General features: G+C 41.9%; 2 protein-coding genes and 1 pseudogene across 5 annotated transcripts in view; 1 reads left to right on the top strand and 2 right to left on the bottom strand.

The window, feature by feature from the left end:
* LOC139463976 (V-type proton ATPase 116 kDa subunit a 1-like) overlaps nucleotides 1–1,688 on the top strand; it is a 33,151-nt gene extending 31,463 nt beyond the window's left edge. For all 4 annotated transcript variants that reach the window (XM_071245448.1, XM_071245450.1, XM_071245449.1 and 1 more), the window contains one exon: nucleotides 513–1,688. In XM_071245448.1, the coding sequence (XP_071101549.1) occupies nucleotides 513–606 (94 nt within the window). In that variant the 3' untranslated portion in view covers nucleotides 607–1,688. The remainder of the gene's footprint in view (nucleotides 1–512) is intronic.
* Nucleotides 1,689–2,391: 703 nt separating this feature from the next.
* LOC139463636 (uncharacterized) lies at nucleotides 2,392–13,095 on the bottom strand. The gene is made up of 7 exons (XM_071244905.1): nucleotides 13,033–13,095; nucleotides 8,355–8,491; nucleotides 6,472–6,544; nucleotides 6,103–6,295; nucleotides 4,560–4,826; nucleotides 4,093–4,219; nucleotides 2,392–2,674 (listed from the first exon to the last, which is right to left on the bottom strand). The coding sequence occupies exons 1-7, from the start codon at nucleotides 13,093–13,095 to the stop codon at nucleotides 2,491–2,493; spliced, it is 1,044 nt and encodes a 347-aa protein (XP_071101006.1). The 3' UTR covers nucleotides 2,392–2,490.
* A 5,482-nt stretch (nucleotides 13,096–18,577) lies between these two features.
* LOC139463504 (uncharacterized) lies at nucleotides 18,578–20,133 on the bottom strand (annotated as a pseudogene).
* Between the last annotated feature and the right edge of the window lie 523 nt (nucleotides 20,134–20,656).

Raw genomic sequence — 20,656 nt, 5'->3', positions numbered from 1 at the left:
GCATTGAGCCTATAAAAAGTTGTAACCTCATATGATTTATCAGATTGTGGTACCAAGTAGGGCATGGATGACATAGTCGTCAAAGGTGCAGCATTTTGCTGTGCAGAGTTCCATCCCTTGGGCTCGAGAAACCAAGGACTGTGGGTTCGAATCCTAGTTAGGCCCCAATTATGTTTCTAGGTCTGTCAGCACCATATCCATGGTCGTGGGGTTCACCAAAGTAGTAAATGTCTGAGACCTGCATCACTTAGGGCTTTCCTCCCACATGAAGCTGACATGCTGTGATATAACTGGAATACTGTTCAAAGCAGCGTCACTCACTCACTCACTATGACACCTAATCCCTTGATGACATGACCCAGTTACACAACCTACTTTCTCTTCGTAGATGACATGACCTTTTTTTTACACAACCTACTTTCTCTTCCTCAATGACATGACCCAGTTACACAACCTACTTTCTCTTCCTTGACGGCATGACCCAGTTACACAACCTACTTTCTCTTCCCCAGGGTGGAGTTCCAGTCCAAGTTCTACAAAGGTGAAGGTTACAAGTTCCAACCCTTCTCCTTTGAACACATCCTTGACTACGGTGGCGATGAGTAGCCTCAGTGTGACAGTTTGAATAAAATCACTTAACCCACAGTGGTAGGTGTCCGTGCTAACAAAGAAAATGACCAACATTTGATGTCCATAGGCTTTAGACAGTTTATTGTTGTCAAAAGGTTGTGTGTTAGATCTAACTTCTAAATTTACATAATGCTAATCAGAAGCTGCTATTTGTCTTCTGCATATGTATTTGTGGATAAACAGAAATACTTAGCTAGGCATTTTATGTATAAGGTGTTCATCTTACTCATCAACATTGTATGAAAAATATCAAGAATTTAACATGAAGACTGATTCAATGATTGGTGGTTTTGTTTTTTGTATTTTAATGCCGCACTCGGCAACATTCCAGCTATTGACGGTATTTACACTGGTGTGTTATGCAGGGCAATTTAATGTGATATTTTTGTTATAAGAGGATCATGATCTTAGCAATTGTTTCATCAAATACACATTTTCACATTTTATGTTGTGAGAGAATTCTTTTACCTATTAATGCATTTGTTTTTGTTGTGTGGATAGAGCAATTAACCTGATTTCTTGACACACTGCTGGGCATATGATCTCACATCCAATCTACATGCAGTCTTTATAGGTTATTTTGAAAGAAAACCACAGAAGTTGGTTCTGTAGTGTTCATATTGTGATGCACGTTCAGTTTGGTTGTCCCTAAAATTGTTGACATCCAAGGGCGCAGACTTTGTGGATGCATGTCATCAATATCACAATTGCCGTCACATAGCGAGAATATTGCTGAGTGCGGCATTCAACAACAAACAAAAACGTTCAAGCTGACATGACATTAAATACGTTGTATGGGCTGGTCAATTACGTCCTCCATAATTCAATGTGTTTTGAAGCCTCTTAAGAGTTGTGGCATGTAATTATCGTCTTGACTAACAATTAAAATTTGGGTTCAGCCAGTTCTTTGAATCATTTTGTTCAAGAATTGTCTATTGTTTGAGCTTATTTTATTAATTTTCCCACTTTTAGAGCCTGTAACTTACTCTGTGTGTACATAGAACTTCTATTGTTATTTATTGCTGTTGTACAGTGTTGTATTAAATATGATGCAGCAGCTCGGTAGTTGTGTTTTCTTCACTCACCAACATGGCAGCTGAAACTTCCAGTTCAGCATCATTTGGTTCCAACCAATCTCATTAAAATCAAATCTTTCTCTTAGCTTACTTTGATCGACCAATCTATAAGAAGGATGTGTGTTGTGATTTGGGACACTAAGCAAAAGAAAAAATCAACAAACAAATATACCCTTGAGTGTGGGTGTAGTAATGGTGCTCATTACAGTTCTAATTTTCATTTATATAGTTCATTTTTGAGATACCGACATGCTTCTGATAATTAAGAAGCCTTGATTCTGATTGGCTGAAATTTCACCTGCTGCGACCCTCCTTTCAAGGTGCTCTAGGATGTTCAAGCAAAACAATAGACAAGTTGTGTATTCTTAATTACCACAACAATTGGTGTTTATTACTAATTTCATTATCAGAACAAGTGTTGATAAACATTTCAATTTACAAACCTCAAAGCTGTCGCACGACTTTCCTATTTTGCTGTGAGGCAAACAATGCAGAACAATTCACAATTTTCTGGAAGCTGAGAAGGAAAATTAATCTGTCCTAATCAAGTTGGGTTTCGATTAGTCTACAAAGTTGACATCTCAGGGTTGCCAGTAATACAATTGACCAACAGAAAAGACGCAAGGCTTGAAAATAGGTAGTATAGATCAACATAAATAATTTCAATTATCAAACACAATCCACTAGCACCGACAAAACTAGTATCACAGTTTCAAAACAAGATTAGTTTCAGTCACATTTGCCTCCCCAAACACACATAGTGATGCTATTGTCAAACAGCCAGTCAATAGAAGTCGTCATATCCATTCAACACAGCCAAGGCAGCTCCAGCTTCAGGGTCCCATGGCTTGATGCCCTGGCACAGCATCTCATACACTTCATCTTCATCGAATCCTAGCACACCATAATTGTCATCCGAATCATCGCACTCCTCAATATGGAATGGATTCATGAGCGACAACTCTCGACTGAAATGAAACAGACTCTGATATGAATATGCTGTGTTTGTTTGTTGTTGTGCCTTAGTTCCAGCTATATGATGTCAGTCTGTAAATAATTGAGTCTGGACCAGACAATCCAGTGATTGATGTGATGTCATGAGCATTGACCACGTAATTGGGATACGATGACATGCATCAACCAAGTCAGTGAGCTTGACCACCCGATAGTCGTTTCTTATGACAAGCTGAGGACGTATTCTTCACAGGATATGAATATGCAGCTGAGTATGTTGACTTGAGTGCAGACAGGGCCAGTCAGTGGCTATGTGGGACAGGTAATAATCAAGCCTAGACTCAATCTCATTAAAAGCATATCTTAGTTCTCACTACCGCAAAACAAAGATCTGAGGACTCATTACGGGTCACGTCAGAATGACCTTTCATCCAATCAGAGCATTGCTTACCAGATCATTAAAGTGACAGTCGGAAAGTGATTTCTAATAATGCAACCTCGAAAACATTAACACGGGGCATTTCGAACGATAGTTACAGGCTTAACGACTGAATCCATACAATCTAGACCATCTATTAGCCATTCCAGAATGTTCTTTTGTTCAGGTTTCAAATCTTTAATGGAGAATTTTGTCAAATATGTTTCGAAGCGTAGTCGCCAATTTGAAATCAGTGCCATAAAGCACGAGAAAGCTGCCTTCTGATTGGCTAATATCGACTTTAGCGAGAACTAAAATCTGATTTTAATGAGATTGGACTGGACAAACCAGTGATTGAGCTGAACAATGTCCCAAACTGAGAAAGGTATAATGACATAGTCAGACTTAACCACACAATCCACTTAGTCGCCTTCTACGACATAGGCGATTCGCTGTGCTGAGTTGCGTCCCTTGGGCATGCCAGAAACCTATGATAGTGGGTTTGAATCCCGGTTCGCCCCGATTATGTTTCTAGGTTTGTCAGCACCATACCCGTACTTGTGGGTTTCACCGAAGTGGTAAACGTCTGAGACCTGCTTCACTTCGGGCTTTCCTCCCACATTAAGCTGACACGCCACGATATGACTGGAATACTGTTAAAAGCGGTGTTAAACCCAACTCACTCTCTCTACGACATAGGTTCCAACACAGAATCCCACTAGCGATGCACTCATACATACTATTCACAGTAGTTTACTGATATATATGGCATTTCACAGAAAAACATGGAGATGAGTTCATTATCCCTATATCAAGGATGGAAGGTGATATTTGGGGCGAGTCCGATGTTGTCGACACTGCTCGTAGGAAGACTTTTTTTGTTTGTTAATGATCGATTACTGGACATCATTTTCAGAAAATTTACAAATTATTGAAGATAATTCATATTTTCTTGATAGTTCCTCTTTAAGGACTAAATTAAAAGGATGTGCAGATTGAAGGGAGGTAACTCACCCCAGGTACTTCATATCTTCATCTTCCAGATCCACCTCCCCCTCTGTGGAGTCTGCTCCCTCCGCAGTCAGGTAGTCACACATAAACTGGGTGAAGTCCTTCTCTGTGTCATTGCCAGCGTCGCGATCTGGATAAATACAAGCCATTAGTTCCCCCTGGGCCATGGACACTGGTGAAATTATTGTCAGAAATTCTCACTGAGCATTATAGTGAGTGAGTGAGAATGGTTTTACGACGCTCTTCGCATTATTCCTGCAATATCATGGCAGGGGACCCAAGAAATGGGCTTCACACATTTTGCCCATGTGAGGATTTGAACCTGGGTCTTCGTTGTGACAAGCAAACACTTTAACCACTAGACTACATCAGTCACACATTGTCACCACCTCATTCTCATCATTGCCCCAACCTATTCTCCCTTGGGAATGTCCACAACATCACAAACTTGGTCAAAAGACAAATCTTACCCACAAACATCTGGGCCACACAATCCAAGTCATTGGAATGTTCCTTCTGTGCAGAACCTGTGATCTTGGCTTTGGCAACAATATGCTGGAGAAAGGCATGAGCATTTTTGAAATGGCGATCACATTCTGTGCAGATGGCAAATCTACGAAAAATGCCCTTGGCAAGGAATGATGTGTGTCTGCCATCCATACGACTCAAGTTCTCCATGTAGTGCTGCTTCAGGTTGTCGTAGGCATCGGAGCCCTCATAGTAGAGACTGCACTGCCCTGAACAAACAAACAAGGAGGAAGGGGATGGAACAATGAACCATGAGGGCAGCAAAACTAATGCCACATTAACCCTGTGAGGACAATACTCTCACCATGTTAGTCTTTGGGTATATCAGGCACAATGCTCTCACCATGTTAGTCTTTGGGTATAGCAGGGACTATACTCTCACCCTGTTAGTCTTTGGGTATATCAGGGACAATACTCTCACCCTGTTAATCTTTCGGTATATCAGGGACAATACTTTCACCACGTTAGTCTTTGGGTGTATCAGGCACAATGCTCTCACCACGTTAGTCTTTGGGTATATCAGGGACAATACTCTCACCCTGTTAATCTTTGGGTATATCAGGCACAATGCTCTCACCACGTTAGTCTTTGGGTATATCAGGCACAATGCTATCACCACATGTTAGTCTTTGGGTATATCAGGCACAATGCTCACACCACATTAGTCTTTGGGTATATCAGGCACAATACTCTCATCATGTTAGTCTTTGGGTATATCAGGGACTATACTCTCACCCTGTTAGTCTTTGGGTATATCAGGGACGATACTCTCACCCTGTTAGTCTTTGGGTATATCAAGGACAATACTTTCACCCTGTTAGTCTTTGGGTATATCAGGGACAATACTCTCACCCTGTTAATCTTTGGGTATATCAGGGACAATACTCTCACCACGTTAGTCTTTGGGTATATCAGGCACAATGCTCTCACCACGTTAGTCTTTGGGTATATCAGGCACAATGCTATCACCACATGTTAGTCTTTGGGTATATCAGGCACAATACTATCACCACATGTTAGTCTTTGGGTATATCAGGCACAATGCTCTCACCATGTTAGTCTTTGGGTATATCAGGGACAATGCTCTCACCCTGTTAGTCTTTGGATATATCAGGCACAATGCTCTCACCATGTTAGTCTTTGGGTATATCACCCTGTTAGTCTTTGGGTATATCACCCTGTTAGTCTTTTGGTATATCAGGGACAATACTCTCACCCTGTTAGTCTTTGGGTATATCAGGGACAACACTCTCGCCCTGTTAGTCTTTGGGTATATAGGGACAATTCTCTCACCCTGTTAGTCTTTGGGTATATCAGGGACAATACTCTCATCCTGTTAGTCTTTGGGTATATCAGGGACAATGCTGTCACCCTGTTAGTCTTTGGATATATCAGGCACAATGCTCTCACCAGGTTAGTCTTTGAATATATCAGGCACAATACCTACTACATTAGTCTTTGGGTATATCAGGGCATTATTCTCACCACAAGTTATTTCTTTGGGTTTGCGCCTCGGTTTTACACATTCCTCGCTGCTGCGACTCAAATCTGCATCTAATTGGCTGAAATCAGATGATGCTTCAGTGACATCAGTAGATGGAGTTGCATTGGACAGCATTGATTGGTCCGACTCCGATGTGGCCGGAATAGACGAGGAAGTATCCAGATCAGAGAGATCCTGAAAGTAACATGGCAACAAACTGGACACCAAATGTCATAGTTATGACAACAAACATTCACCACACTTAGTTCTGCAGTTGGAGATATATGTCATGTAAATATATTTGCAGCTATGACCAAACTTGAACCGTTGGGAGACAACCAGCTACAGGAAACTATTGGCAAATAATTCACCTGAGTTTTCATTTGATAGTCCAAAGGGCCATGTCTGTTGAAGCAAGATGTGCCAAATCTGCAGTTACCAGACCTAGAAAAGAAAATACACAAAGTTCTAAGTTTGTATCAACATGGGAGTAATAATGGGATTGGGCTCAAATACCACATCAGAAACAGAGATAGATCCAGGATTCTAAACAATAACATTGTAGCTCACCTGGATGTAGTCAACAGGTAAAAAACAAAGACAGCCCTTTAACAAAAGTTTTTGTAAGCATTGCTATCAAAATATTTTCTGTATATATGCTGAGGCCCCTCAGAGTGAAGTCAAAAGGCTGAGGATCTGTTGCCATTGTTGTAGGAGGAGCAGTTGTTTGAGTACAAGTGGCAAGAGATGTTAATCTTTGACCATTGATCCGGAGGAACGAACATCTTGCCCAGGTGGGTGCTGAAAAGGGCACCGATAAACTGGAGTCATTGTGTTTTACAGGCTTGGTATTGGTATATTCTACAGCATCTTTTGCAACCAATGTACCTATGGCATGTGTGGGAACAGGATATCAGGCACTGTTGCAGTGTGTGGTTGGAAGAGTTCCAAGGAGTGAATAACTGGGGTTTAATGCTGCTTTTAACATTATTCCAGTTATATCACAGTGTGTCAGCTTTATGTGAAGGAAAGCCCGAAGTAATGCAGGTCTCAGATGTTTACCAGTTTAACGAGCACGGGTATGGTGCTGACAAACCTAGAAACATAATTGGGGTATACCAGGATTCAAACCCACAATCATAGGTTTCCGCGCTGAGCAAATTACTGGACAAGGAAGCTTTTTTAAATGAGTCTTAAATGGATCGCCCCATGTACAGTGCTGGAACACACTATGATGTCATGAGGCAGTGACTGATTCCCTGTGACGAGTGAGAAGGTCCATGATAACTGTAATCTTGTCCTGGGTGAACACTAATGCTTCACCAGCACAAGCCTCTTCAAAAGAAGTTGCGTGAACCAACAACGATAGAAGGTCCTCAGTCGCTGACAGGATAGTCAAAAGCAAAGGTAAAGTCCAGTGAATGGTAGTGTCTAAGTGAGCCAAATCCCAATCGTCCATGGTTGAAGAAGTCAACGTACACTTGGGGCACAAGGTCGCCAAGTCACCATCAAGGTCAGGCGCACTAATAGACTTGGACAAGCCTTGAGTGCCAACATCTTTGTACACGACCCGAGAGCACTGCAAACAATTGCGCAGCCGTTGGAAGGATCCGCGGCCGTTGGAAGGATCCACAGCCGTTGGAAGGATCCGCAGCCGTTGGAAGGATCCAAAGACCTTGTCAAGATTCAGTGCCATATTCGACAATACAGGTCAGGGAGAGAGATGTAGCAGAAGTAGCAGGATCTTATACTATTAGTTTTGATAATGATAACAAATATCCCAGTAGTTTCTCCAGATTCACAATGTTAAATTCCAATGGATTAAGACGCCGCCATGTTTGTCAACACCGAAAGTAGTACCTACCTTGACCTTTCTTATTTGCATCTTTATCCATATGACCCCAACGAAGACCGATTTTATGCATTGGCTTTATCCTGGCGAGAAACCTTCTCATTATATTATAAAAAAAGATAACCTATAAGCCATATAGTTGGGAGTTATCTTGGATTTGACAATCAAAAGAAAATTTGTAAAGTTATTGTCTGAAATTCAGAGCTATTCAACCGTTGTATTCAATGTAACAATGTTAATCAAGTTTTAAACCCTTTTTTATTTTTTTTATTTTGTGGCATAAGTCAAAACATAAATTTGGATATATTAAATTTCAATATGGGATTTTTTTACCAAAATTTGCTTCAAATAAGGGCCAAATATCAGTCTCTGAAATGCCTAGATAACTCCCTGTCTACTCACATGAAGTAACTACAGTACGGCCTGGACTCCGTGTCCTGTTGTGTGTTCTCAACATGGGAATATCGACATCTTTCTCCATACCAGCAACCTCCAGGAGTCCAGTAGAAACGACAAACTGTTCGTGGCGAATAGCTGCTCTTTTAACAAAGAAAAGTGAATGACAAAATAAAGCATTCAAATTGATTCACAAGTGTATCTATGTGTGTGTGTGTGTCTGTGTGTGTGTGTGTGTGTGTGTGTGCCTGTATATGCAAAATTAGGCTATAAAAAAGCTATATGGGGAGTGGTAGTTTGGGCAGTTTAACTATTTCAATAGTACTGCAATAGTATAAGGAGTATTGTGTCATAGAGACTGATTTAAGACACCCATTGTCTGAAGAACATTTAATTGCAATGGCTCATTACCCTGGAGCCATGACATCTATATGCCTTGAAACACTTAATTGCTGTTATTTATAAGATGCTAATCCTATTTGTTAATCGATGTGTACATCGACCATCTGCCATTCTGAAGGAGATGTGCAAGTATGTCACTGATGAATTACTGCTTACATTTATATTTATTACTTACTAAATGTCAGGTGACCTTGGCTATATATAAGCCTTGGTCCAGAAAGATTAAAACAGGAAAGAAAAAGAAAGAAAGGTCTTACCCTTAGCCTAGCTAGGGTTAGGCTTGGTGCTCCGGGGCACATAGTCCACAACCACTATGTGCTGACCTGGCACATAGTGTCTTTTGTATGTATATATCTACATGTATAAAGTAAAACTGTATATACCGCAAGCCATCGTCTCCAAGTTGTCACTTCCTACTGAGAACCATACGTCGGCCCCTCGCATGAACGAGTATGCAAATTATTCATTAATCAACGTCAAACCACACCGGTTAATTGCAATGCTGTTGCAATATTTGTAGCAAAATTGCAATAGAGTTGCAAAAGTGTTGCAATAGTATGAATAGGACCAGGAAAATGACTTGTATACAGTCTACAGTCTATCTGCCAGGTGACTGGTGTCAGTCAGGAAAGTGCCTGCACCCATTGTGTTGTAAGGTCACAGACCATTTTCTGAGGAAATATAATTCTACATAAATCACTTTACTGTACGACAGTGGAGCAATATAACTGAAACACAGCACGGCTGATCCAGTTGTCTCAAGTATCAGAATATTACCAAATGTGGATGAATATGCACATGTAACATTTTGCTTGACTAATATTTATGCAGATAGTTTGAACATATTTGGGGTGTATGAGAAGTGGAGTGTCCACTGTTTTTTATCCAAAACAGAAAGTTTTACTTTGACAGTGCCAGAATTTTTTTTGGTCTAAGTATCTCCTACGTAGGACTTAGTATCTTCTACGTAGGACTTAGTATCTTCTACATAGAACTTACTATCTCCTACGTAGGACTTAGTATGGCCTAGAATAACTATCTCATACGTAGGACTTACTATCTCTTACGTAGGACTTAGTATGGCCTAGAATAACTATCTCCTACGTAGGACTTACTATCTCTTACGTGGGACTTACTATCTCTTACGTAGGACTTAGTATGGCCTAGAATCACTATCTCCTACGTAGGACTTAGTATGGACTAGAATAACTATCTCCTACGTAGGACTTACTATCTCTTACGTGGGACTTACTATCTCTTACGTAGGACTTAGTATGGCCTAGAATCACTATCTCCTACGTAGGACTTAGTATGGACTAGAATAACTATCTCCTACGTAGGACTTACTATCTCTTACGTGGGACTTACTATCTCTTACGTAGGACTTAGTATGGCCTAGAATCATTATCTCCTACGTAGGACTTAGTATCTCCTACGTAAGAGATACTTAGACAAAAAAATATTCACCGTGTCCCTAAGCTTCTGTACAGAACCCCATCTATACTTTAATTAGTGTATCTACCTAGACTTAAACAACTTCCTCCAGATTCACAGACTTAGTACCACATGAGGCTGCTACACCATTTGACTTTCAACCTTGAAGTCCTCCAATTTCATTGAGGGCTCCGAATATTCAAACAGCAAAATTACAAGATTCTCTGGATGCCAGTACTGAAGTATATGTTTGAAGGATTCACTGTACATAAACAAATGTGTTTCTCTCTTAACCTGGTCTCCATAAGAGATATCCCTTGGGTGAGATCAAGTGATCTCTACTAGATGTCACTTCAATGAAATTGCATCACAATGCTTTGCAGACCATTGTGGCGCCATCGGTTACCATGACATCAAATCAAAAGAAATCACTAATCTCTCAGCTACTGAAACTGGTTAGCAGTAGTTTTTAGTACACTTAAGAGACTGTTTATTACTGTTTACAAACCGAAACAGTTGAAGAATGATGCTGGATGATGAATATAATCTCACCCTTATGTCTTTTGATATCAAATATATTGACTTGTGCATCAACTTCTACCTAGATCTAACTAAAACTAACTAGGACCTGCATTTCCACAGTAGAGAATAATGGCCAGAACTAGAGAGTCGTCAGGAAATAACATCCCCAGCCCAGCCAACACTCTCAGAGTTGACAGATTCTCAGATTAATATTCCCATATCCATAAACATCTGACTTCCTGAAATACTCACAAGTATTATTAGAAGCTTACTAAGTTTTAGTGAGTGAGTGAGTTGGGTTTTAGGCCGCTTTTAACAGTATTCCAGTTATATCACGGCATGTCAGCTTAATGTGGGAGGAAAGCCCGAGGTGATGCAGGTCTAAGACGTTTACCACTTCGTTGAAACCCACGAGCACGGGTATGGTGCTGACAAACCCAGAAACATAATTGGGGCGAACCGGGATTCCAACCCACAATCATAGGTTTCTGGCGTGCCCAAGGGACGCAACTCTGCACAGCGAATCGTGGTGCCTGAGACGACTGGGCCACCCGTGCCCCCACTAAGTTTTAGAGCACAGTCAGCAATTTTACTGGGACCCATTCCACAAAATGATTGTATCTCTAATACTTTAACATAGGCTCACGACAGTTGTAGTGCTACCATCGCTTTGTGGAACAGGTTCCTGGAATGATAGACTGTAAACAAATCGGGTCTGAGCTTCACAATTACATACAAGCTTTCCTGCTGGGCATCCCTTCCTTCCCAACATCCAATATTTGGGTGAGTGAGTGAGTTAAACTTTAGTTAAAGTTAAAGCATTCCATTTATATCACCGCATGTCAGCTTAATGTGGCAGCAAATATGAAATCTTTAAGTCATAATACTAGTATCATGGGGAACTGTACGTTTTGTTTGTTGTTTAACACAGCTATCAGCATTATTCCAGCTATATGACGGCAGTCTGTAAATAATCAAATTTGGACCTGACAATCCGGTGATTGCTATCATGAGCATCGATCTACACAATTGGGATACGATGACCTGCATCAACCAAGTCAGCAAGCCTGACTACCCAATCTCATTAGTCGCGTCTTACGGCAAGCATGGGTTGCTGAAGACTAATTCTAAACCGGATCTTCACAGGTTGGAACTGTAGGTAACCGAGTCAGGCAAACCAGAGCCATAGCCACTGTAACATGACATGAAACCATCCACAGAGCCTGACTACCCAATCCTTGTTTCAGCCAGCACTACAAACAAGCAGTTCACTGTTGATCAACTTCAGTTCTGTGATCTGCTCTGATCTTGTCACTCAACTCCTCACGACTAACCAAAACGGACATCTTTTTTACATTCAGCAGAAGAGAACACATTGGCTGTTGGGTATAATTAGTACAGGTGTGACCAGTGTGAACCTTGTCATCGGATCAACGTTCATGCATTACCGTATAGCTTCATGTTACTGACCCTTGTCTGCTGGGACTATATCATTGATCAGACCACCAGGATCTATGTCACTATAATACTAAGAATATAAACTTTATAACTAAATAATACAGTCTGCCTCTGAACAGAAATAAAACATATTGCATTACTTGTCAAAAATGATGACTGAAAAACGATCCGATCAGTCCGTGCCATTTGGTCACAATGTGTCAATTGTGGCTCAATGCCGTGGATCGATATTCATGGTATCAGTTATTGGTTTATTTTGTCCATACTTGATTATTTACAGACCCACTTGATATTGTTGTGATGTTAGAGACCTCATCAAACAACATATACTTTTTGAGGTAACCTTGTGCACACGGCTACACAACATCACGAAATTACAACTGGTACGAAGGGAATTATATGCGGTGTCGGTATCGTCTGGAAAGGCACCCACTGTTCTCATCGTTCACAGGCAAATGAAACAATTTGTTCACTATTCTACCCACCATCATTGGGACAGTGTCTCCAGGTTACTATGCTCTTGGAGTGCCTGTCACTCATTGGGCTGAACTTTCTGGTATTCCGCCGAGGTGCGATATTGTTTATAACACACAGGGGACCAAAATTCCCGCGGTAAATGGGATAGCGGCTTTTTATTGGCTGAACGGAATGACAGCACCACCCACATGCTTCAATCTGCCAATAGTAAAGTTGCTCTCATTAAACCAATGATCTGCCACTACTCAAGCAAAGCACACAATAACATATACGTGACGAATAGTCTTTATAAATCCTACTTAAGTTTTGGCAAGGATTCTCTGACTGTGGATGAGGTTCATCCCTCGTCGAAGTTAAGCGAGACAATTCACGAGATATGCATGCAACATACTTTGGGAATGATATCCTGTGCTTGAGTCATCCGACACTGAACTTTGAACCTGGGCTGAACCATTTGTATAAATGTGACTGTGCCGAGAGAACATTACGCAGTTTGAGAAAACTTCTAACATGAGTGTAATCTGTTTTCACAGTCACTTATTTTGGTTAATACAGAGAGGATATATGTGTTAATTTGTTAATAATACATGTTTATGTTATCGGGGGTACCGTAAATATATACATGATACCTAATAAACTGAGGGCCAAAAGAAACGTTACCAACACTTGAAACAAAGATGCCAACCTGTTCAAAAACAGTAAAGAACACATCACACGAATACAGCCTTCATGTTCTCTGTCGTTTTTGCACGTACTTTGCGGATTTTGGGAGATATTGAACAGCTCCAAGATGACCATTACCAGACTGGTCGCACGTCTCCGACAGACTGGCAGAACCGCAGACAGACCACGGAGTGGCAGACCAAAGGTCACGACCCCGCAGGATGACCGCTTTTTACGGGTACTTCGTCTGAGGAACATATTTCTTACTGTGACAAACAGTGACATGACGACTACGACGACATTATGGTCTCCGGGCTTATCGCCCTATGAAGGGCATGACATTGACCCGTCAACATCGACGTGCCAGACTGACGTGGTGCAGGCAAACTCAGCAATGGCAACAAAGGGAATGGCGGCGAGTGCTGTTTAGTGACGAGAGCAGGTTCCAACTCTTCAAACCTGATGGGCGGACGCGAGTTTATCGACGACGTGGTGAACGTACGGCTCCTTGTTGTGTCCAGGAGGTTGAACCTTACGGGGGCTTAAGTGTGATGGTCTGCGGCGGCATTTGCGGGGACGAGAAGACGGAACTTGTCATCATCGAAGGCAATCTGACAGCACAACGCTACATTGACAATATCTTACGGCCAGTGGTTGTTCCTTTCATCCAGCGTCAACAACGGACGGTGTTCCAACAAGATAACGCCACACCCCATAAAGCCCGTATTACTAGAGACTTCCCCAACGCCAACAACGTGACTGTCCTGCCGTGGCCAGCTCGATCACCAGATCTGTCACCCATAGAACATCTCTGGGACCAGCTGGGGCGTCTTCTTCGGAAACGTAAACATCGTCCCTTCACGAGACAAGCGTTGATCGTTGCCTTCCGTGAGGAATGGAATCGGATACCTGCAGTCGATGTGAGGACGCTTGTCTACTCAGTTCGACGCCGCATTCGAAGATGCATTGCCGCTCATGGAGGTCATATCCCGTATTGAACGGTCTGGGCCGTCGTCACCTTAAAGTAGTAACCAATGTTGTTGATCGAATACTGGACGAATGACCCCTTGTCAAGAAATGTCCCTGTTGGAGGTCAAGGACTTTGTTGTTGAATTAGTAAATTCGCATTTTACTGTTCTGAATGATGAATTTCGACACTACAATTGTTATTGCTGCTTCAAATTGTGTTGGTCATATTTGATCCTAGAAATATCGTTGGTAACGTTTCTTTTGGCCCGTCAGTTTATGATATTAATTTAAAGTTTTATATATACTCGTGTAAGATAAAAAGATGTCATCCATGCGTGAACGTCTAAATAAAATTATTTAAATTGGAATATTCAATATTTTTTTTGCAGATCAGGAAGGTATTTATACGGAAGCATTTTAGGGCCATTTGTTTTTTCATCTTTTCTTGAAAATTCAAGATACAAACTTGAAATTTTAAGATGTTATGTTGAAATTTCAAGTTACTACGCTGAGATGTCAAAATAATTTCAAGAAAATGAGTTATTATCTTGAACTTTCAACTTATGTATCTTGAAATTTCAACTTAGTATCTTGAATTTTTAAGAACAAAAATAAAAAACCCATATGGCCCTAGAAGCCTTACGTATTTTTTGATGACTAAATAATAACGTGGCCATTTTAATTGAAAGTCTCGTGGTTGTTGTCAGTACTGTGTGTTACATTGAGACACGAATGAGTGAGTTGGGTTTTACACAACTTTCAACAGTATTTGAGCCACGTGGGGATTTCGGGCCAATACTTGTATGCACGACTCAGTGGATTGGGTGGCCAGGCTCGACGTGGGTAGCTTTTGATGATATTTATCACTGGTTTGCCTGATCCAGACCCGATTATTTACGGGACTATCATATAGATGGACTACCGGTGTGTGCGGCAAACAAACAAATAGACAGTTATATCAGTGAGACCTCCGGTGTTAGCGCAGTGTGAGAAAAACTGTTTGTGTGTGTTGTTTAATGCCACACTCAGCAATATTTCATCTTCAATCATACATGTATATGATGGCGGCCTTGATCTGCCTGGTCCAGATTCACTTTTTTTGCAGGCCGTCGTCATATACATGTCGTCGTCTGAAAACCAGATGGTCCTATGTCCACCTTTGGCCACAAACGATGTTTTTGCATTTTCCGGGGATTGATATTGTGTGAAACTATCCACGCCGTCAGGGTACGATGACACGCCACAACCAAGTCATTCATCGAGTCATCCATTTGGTCGCTCTTGTTATAAAATATAGTGGTCCTACAAATTAATTTTGTTCGGCTTTTAGTTTTGACTTTTCGCATACCATTACCAATTTTCATAGGTTCAAGCTTTGGTGGGAAACAATTTTAAGATGGCAGCCTCCACGACATTCTGTTACCGTGTGCTCTGGACAATAACTCCTTGAAAATAAAGTTCTTTTCATGGTTCCGCGAGGCGGATAGGTTACCAAATGGATGAACAAGCGCTGACCCGTGTATTTAGTGATACATCGCTCTTCTCTAACATGGATAGACTTACAAACCCAGTCTCCCAAGCAGTTACCAATAGCATCACTAGGACGACCCCATACTGGACATCATCCACCCCCTAGTTCATTCGAGCACTTTGCGGGTTCACATGGTATGGTATTCAGTTTGAGACTCGTGAAGACCTGGCGTAGAATAGGTCTTCTGCAACCATGCTTGCCATAAAAGGCGACTAACAGGATCGAATGGTCAGGCTCGCTGACTTGGTTGATGCATGTCATCGTGTCCCAATTGCGTGGATCGATGCTCATGATATCAATCAATGGATTGTCTGGTCCAGACTCGATTATTTACAGACCTCGGTCATATAGCTGGAATATTGCTGAGTGCGGCGTTAAACAACAAACAAATAAATAATAAATATTCAGTTTGATGCCTACATTTGTATTTAATCCTAGCTATGCCCCTGCCCTGTTGAAACAAAACCCTGGGGTTGCGCTGCAAGAATGTAAAACCAAGTCAGTGTAACGCTGGGTATTAAGATTGCCATCAATGACAACCAGTTGAGTTGTCCTTTTTCGACCATGTATCCCACCCAAACCATCACAGCCATCGCGGGGGCACGGATGGCCCAGTCGTCCGAGGCGCCGCGATTCGCAGTTCAGAGTTGCGTCCCTTGGGCACTTTCTTTCGTGTGGACTTCTGCTATATATTACTGCGATGTTGTGGTGATTGGGCACACAGGTTCTGAGTGATATACAACGGTCAACACAGATGTGTTTTTGCGATGATTTTTCTTGGTGAACCATCGCAACACTTCACTCTTCTTCTTTTGTATTGTCGCAAAGCAAATCATCAATGACTACGAGCCAATAAGGGTCTACCTCTTTTTCTGGCAATGCACTATCAACTTCTGTCATACACTCTTCAAAAAAAGAAACGCATAGGTGTTTTGAGAATTCCAAATAGATAAATGCCAAGATTAACTGCAGCTGCCCGAAATATCGCCATTGGACGTTTGGAAGCAGGGGAGTCCCAGTCTGCCGTTACAAGACATTTCAACGTCCACCAAAGCAGAATATCTCGACTATAGGATCAATATACCCGCACTAATTCGACTCAAGATCATCCCAGAAGTGGAAGACCAAGAGTGACCACCCCTGCCCAGGATCGGTACATCCGGTTGCATCACCTTCGGAATCGATTTGCTACAGCAACGGACACTGCAGGGCAAGTGCCTGGTACGCGAAGAATTTCCGACCAAACCATCAGAAATTGTCTGAGGGATGTGGGAATTCGAGCGGGACGACCAAAAGTTGGATCTGTCTTGCGACGTCTACACCGTCAACGACGTGTCCGGTGGTGCAACAGAGTACAGGCATGGGATCTCAGGCACTGGCGACGCGTTTGGTTCAGCGATGAGTCACGTTTTCTTCTTCAACGACGGGATGGAAGACAACGTGTATACCGACGTCGACATGAACATTTTGCGCCGAACTGCGTTCGACAGGTGGACTGATTTGGTGGAGGGAGTGTCATGGTGTGGGGAGCCATATCCTACACGGGTAGATCAGTTAGTGGTTGTCCAGGGCAATCTTACAGCAAACCGATACATAGACACCAAATTCTGCGTCCTCACCTCCTCCCAACTTTGGACTGCCAGAGGGAGCTGTTCCAACATGACAACGCTCGGCCCCACACAGCACGTGCAACAGTTAATTTCCTTGTTAATGAGAACATCAATGTCCTTGCATGGCCGTCAACATCGCTTGATCTCAACCCGATTGAACATTCGTGGGACGAATTTGATCAACGCGTCCATCAACGTCACCAGCGTCCCCACACATTGGCACAACTCGCCAACGCCTTACAGGAGGAATGGCGAAAGATTCTGCAATCCGTGCCAAGGAGGTGTCGAGCAGTGACGGCTGCAAGAGGTGGTGTGACAAGGTACTGACCATGACGCCCCCTTGTGGATACCCATGTGCAATGACTGAACTGAATTAATGCTGACAATGACAATGCTCTAGTCGATCAGTGTCTAATTTCATTTGATTGTGTTCACGCATATTCTGTGTAGATACTTTTACATCCGCTTAATAAAATTTAACTTTGCGTTTCTTGTACTATGTACTATGCACAAACTCAAGAGTGACACCTAAGGGTCTGCCATCTCTTCCAACTCATGGAGTGGTTGCCATTCACTGTGCACCCACACAATGCAAATGTTGTGATGTATCAAACACTTCAGGGCGATGCATGTGCCCCATACATGATTTTACACAAAAGGAACTTTTTCCTGGCCCTGTTGGCCCAGCAATTAACATATTTAAAGGGGGTAGGGTCAAAGGTGGGGTCATGACCTGACGTGACGTGTGTTCTTGGCGACTTGACACAAGGGCAACTGATACTTCCACAATTAACATAGTAAAAGGTTGGCATAGGTGAGGTCATGAGATCTTCATCACGTGTTCTTGGTGACTGATACCTTCAAGCATGACCTTCCTCTTACCTTTTTGTTGTTGTCAAATTAAAGTAGTGTTTTGCAAAGAAAGAAATCTCAAACATGTTCAACTAGCACAGACATGACAGAGCATTTACATCTCAACTCAGCCTCTACCCTCGGTTTGACACCCTATTGGAGTTGAGATAAGTCAAGAGACAAAGAGTCCGTTTAATTAATCAGTTTAATGAAAAACAACAACAACATATATACATAGGAAATACGAATCAATGGACAACTGAGGAAGGAGCGCTTAACATGTCCCTCAAAGAACATGAAACCTTCAATCTTCAATTCCAAACAGTTCTGACCATGTTTATGGCCATGTATATCCATTCAAATCCCTGAAACAGACAGGGCACATCACATGACCACTGGTAGTGGAGATCGTCGCCATAGAAGGTATCAACCGGTGATGGTTGTGGCACAACATCAAGCAGGGTGGGTGTGTCCACATCCATGGGAGGGAGTGCTGCCAACTTGCGTGCTTCATCATCATTGTCACTGATCATAATCACAGGTGGGTTGGGTGAATATGTTGGTTTCCACCACTGTTCTAACACTGACTGTGTTGACCTGACACCGGGGGAAGGAATGATGGGTGTCCTGTCATTCATACAAGAAAAAGAACCCTTAAGATTAACCGATGATAATAATTCATGCATTCGTAATAATAATAATAACAACAACACAACAAGAGTTTGCAACAACAACAAGAGTTTGCCACTAACGTGGCTATATCCCCCGCCTCTGTTGCAGAATTTATGACAATCTAAACAAATCCCAACCTTTTTTAAGAGTCATCAGAAAGATGACATATCCCCCCGGCAGCTGTCTGTAAAGTAACCACAAGTAAATGTGCAATTCTGTATTCTGTGTAGTTTTTTTTGCAAACAAATGACAAATTACAAGAAACAAACCAGGTAACTGACCCAACATTTCTCTTAGCCCATGTCAAAATAGCTGCAATGGAAATTCTAACATAAACATTTATAAAACTCCTTCATATCAAAGACATGCAATCATTTTTCTGAATGTTTGGCAAAGAAATATTTGACAGTTTATTTGTTTTACTCCATAAGTGAACCCACCCTATATTAAAACTTAAATCCAACTTGGTGCCATGCAAAGTTTTGTAAGAAAGTAAAAAAAAGAGAAGAGTTTGGAACCTAATTTCATCTTGTTGCCATGGAAACGTTAAAAATAAAACTTTCTAAACATTCTAAATAGCAATAGGCATCAGTTCAGCATGTACCTGACAAAGCTGCAAAGTTTCATGAAAAAATATTGAACGGTTTATGAGTTATGCTCCGGAAACGAACCCTACCCTCACAGAACCCAAGTCCATCTTGTTGCCATCGAAACGTAAAAAAATAAAAAATTCTGAAATTTCTAAATAGCAAAAGGCACCAGTTCAGCATGTACCTGACAAACCTGCAAAGTTTCATGAAAAGATATCGAAACGGTTTCTGAGTTATGCTCCGGAAACGAAACGTGACGGACGGACGTAAGGACGGAGCCCCTTTCTATATACCCCGCCAACTTTGTTGGGCGGGGGATAATAATAATGGCATGCACATACAATAGAACAGAATGGTACTTACAGTTGTTCTTGATGAGACAACTTCCGTGGTCGCCTTTTTGCCGGTTTCTTTTCCGGGTTTTCTGCCACTTCCGTTTTCCTGTCTGCTGCTGTTGTTGAAGGTTCAGTCTTTTTCCGCTTCCTGTTTCCCACAATCTTTTCTTTTTTGGCCACAAGTTGTTCCACGCAGGGCACCCAGATGGCATACCCAGGTGGCAGCAATTTCGCTTCGACTATCCTTGTCTTGTCAATAAGATTGGACATGACGTTGCTTCTTGGACAGCAGCCGAAAAGTGATGACAAGACAGCGTCTGTGGTATTTAAAGAACTGAAACTCTGCTTCCTGATTGGACGAAAACCCAGGCTTTTCATTGGGTAAGAAACCAAGCTTCTCATTGGTTGGTTTCTGTCCCACACTCAACCCAGTTTGGCACTGACGTTGTGTTTCTTTTCCATAGTAAAATGCATTTTCAATGGGACAGAAAGCACACTCACTGTTTGGGCCTCTGATTGGCCGAAAAACCAAGCTTCTCATTGGTTGAATTTCGATCCACTTTTTCTGACCGTTGTTTCTTCCATTTGTTTGCTTGTTTGTTTGTTTGTTGTTTACGCCGCACTGGGCAATATTCCAGCTATATATGATGGCGGTCTGTAAAATAATCGAGTCTGGACCAGACAATCCAGTGACTGACAGCATGAGCATCGATCCATCGATGACATGTATCAACCAAGTCAGCGAGACTGACCACCCGATCCCGTTAGTCGCCTTTTACGACAAGCATAGTCG

The sequence above is a fragment of the Haliotis cracherodii genome, unplaced genomic scaffold (assembly GCF_022045235.1).
Source record: "Haliotis cracherodii isolate W230 unplaced genomic scaffold, xgHalCrac1.p SCAF_16, whole genome shotgun sequence".
Classification (NCBI taxonomy): domain Eukaryota; kingdom Metazoa; phylum Mollusca; class Gastropoda; order Lepetellida; family Haliotidae; genus Haliotis; species Haliotis cracherodii.
This window is presented reverse-complemented; position numbering and strand designations above follow the sequence as displayed.

What these genes read in the sequence shown, in the direction of transcription:
- LOC139463636 (XM_071244905.1), bottom strand. Translation starts at nt 13,095, where the DNA reads ATGGTTCAGCCCAGGTTCAAAGTTCAGTGTCGGATGACTCAAGCACAG. An exon ending in CCGTACTGTAGTTACTTCAT is followed by an intron (nt 6,545 to 8,354) that starts GTGAGTAGACAG and finishes TTTCTTTTCTAG; the next exon opens with GTCTGGTAACTGCAGATTTG. An exon ending in GAAGATATGAAGTACCTGGG is followed by an intron (nt 2,675 to 4,092) that starts GTGAGTTACCTC and finishes GTTTCATTTCAG; the next exon opens with TCGAGAGTTGTCGCTCATGA.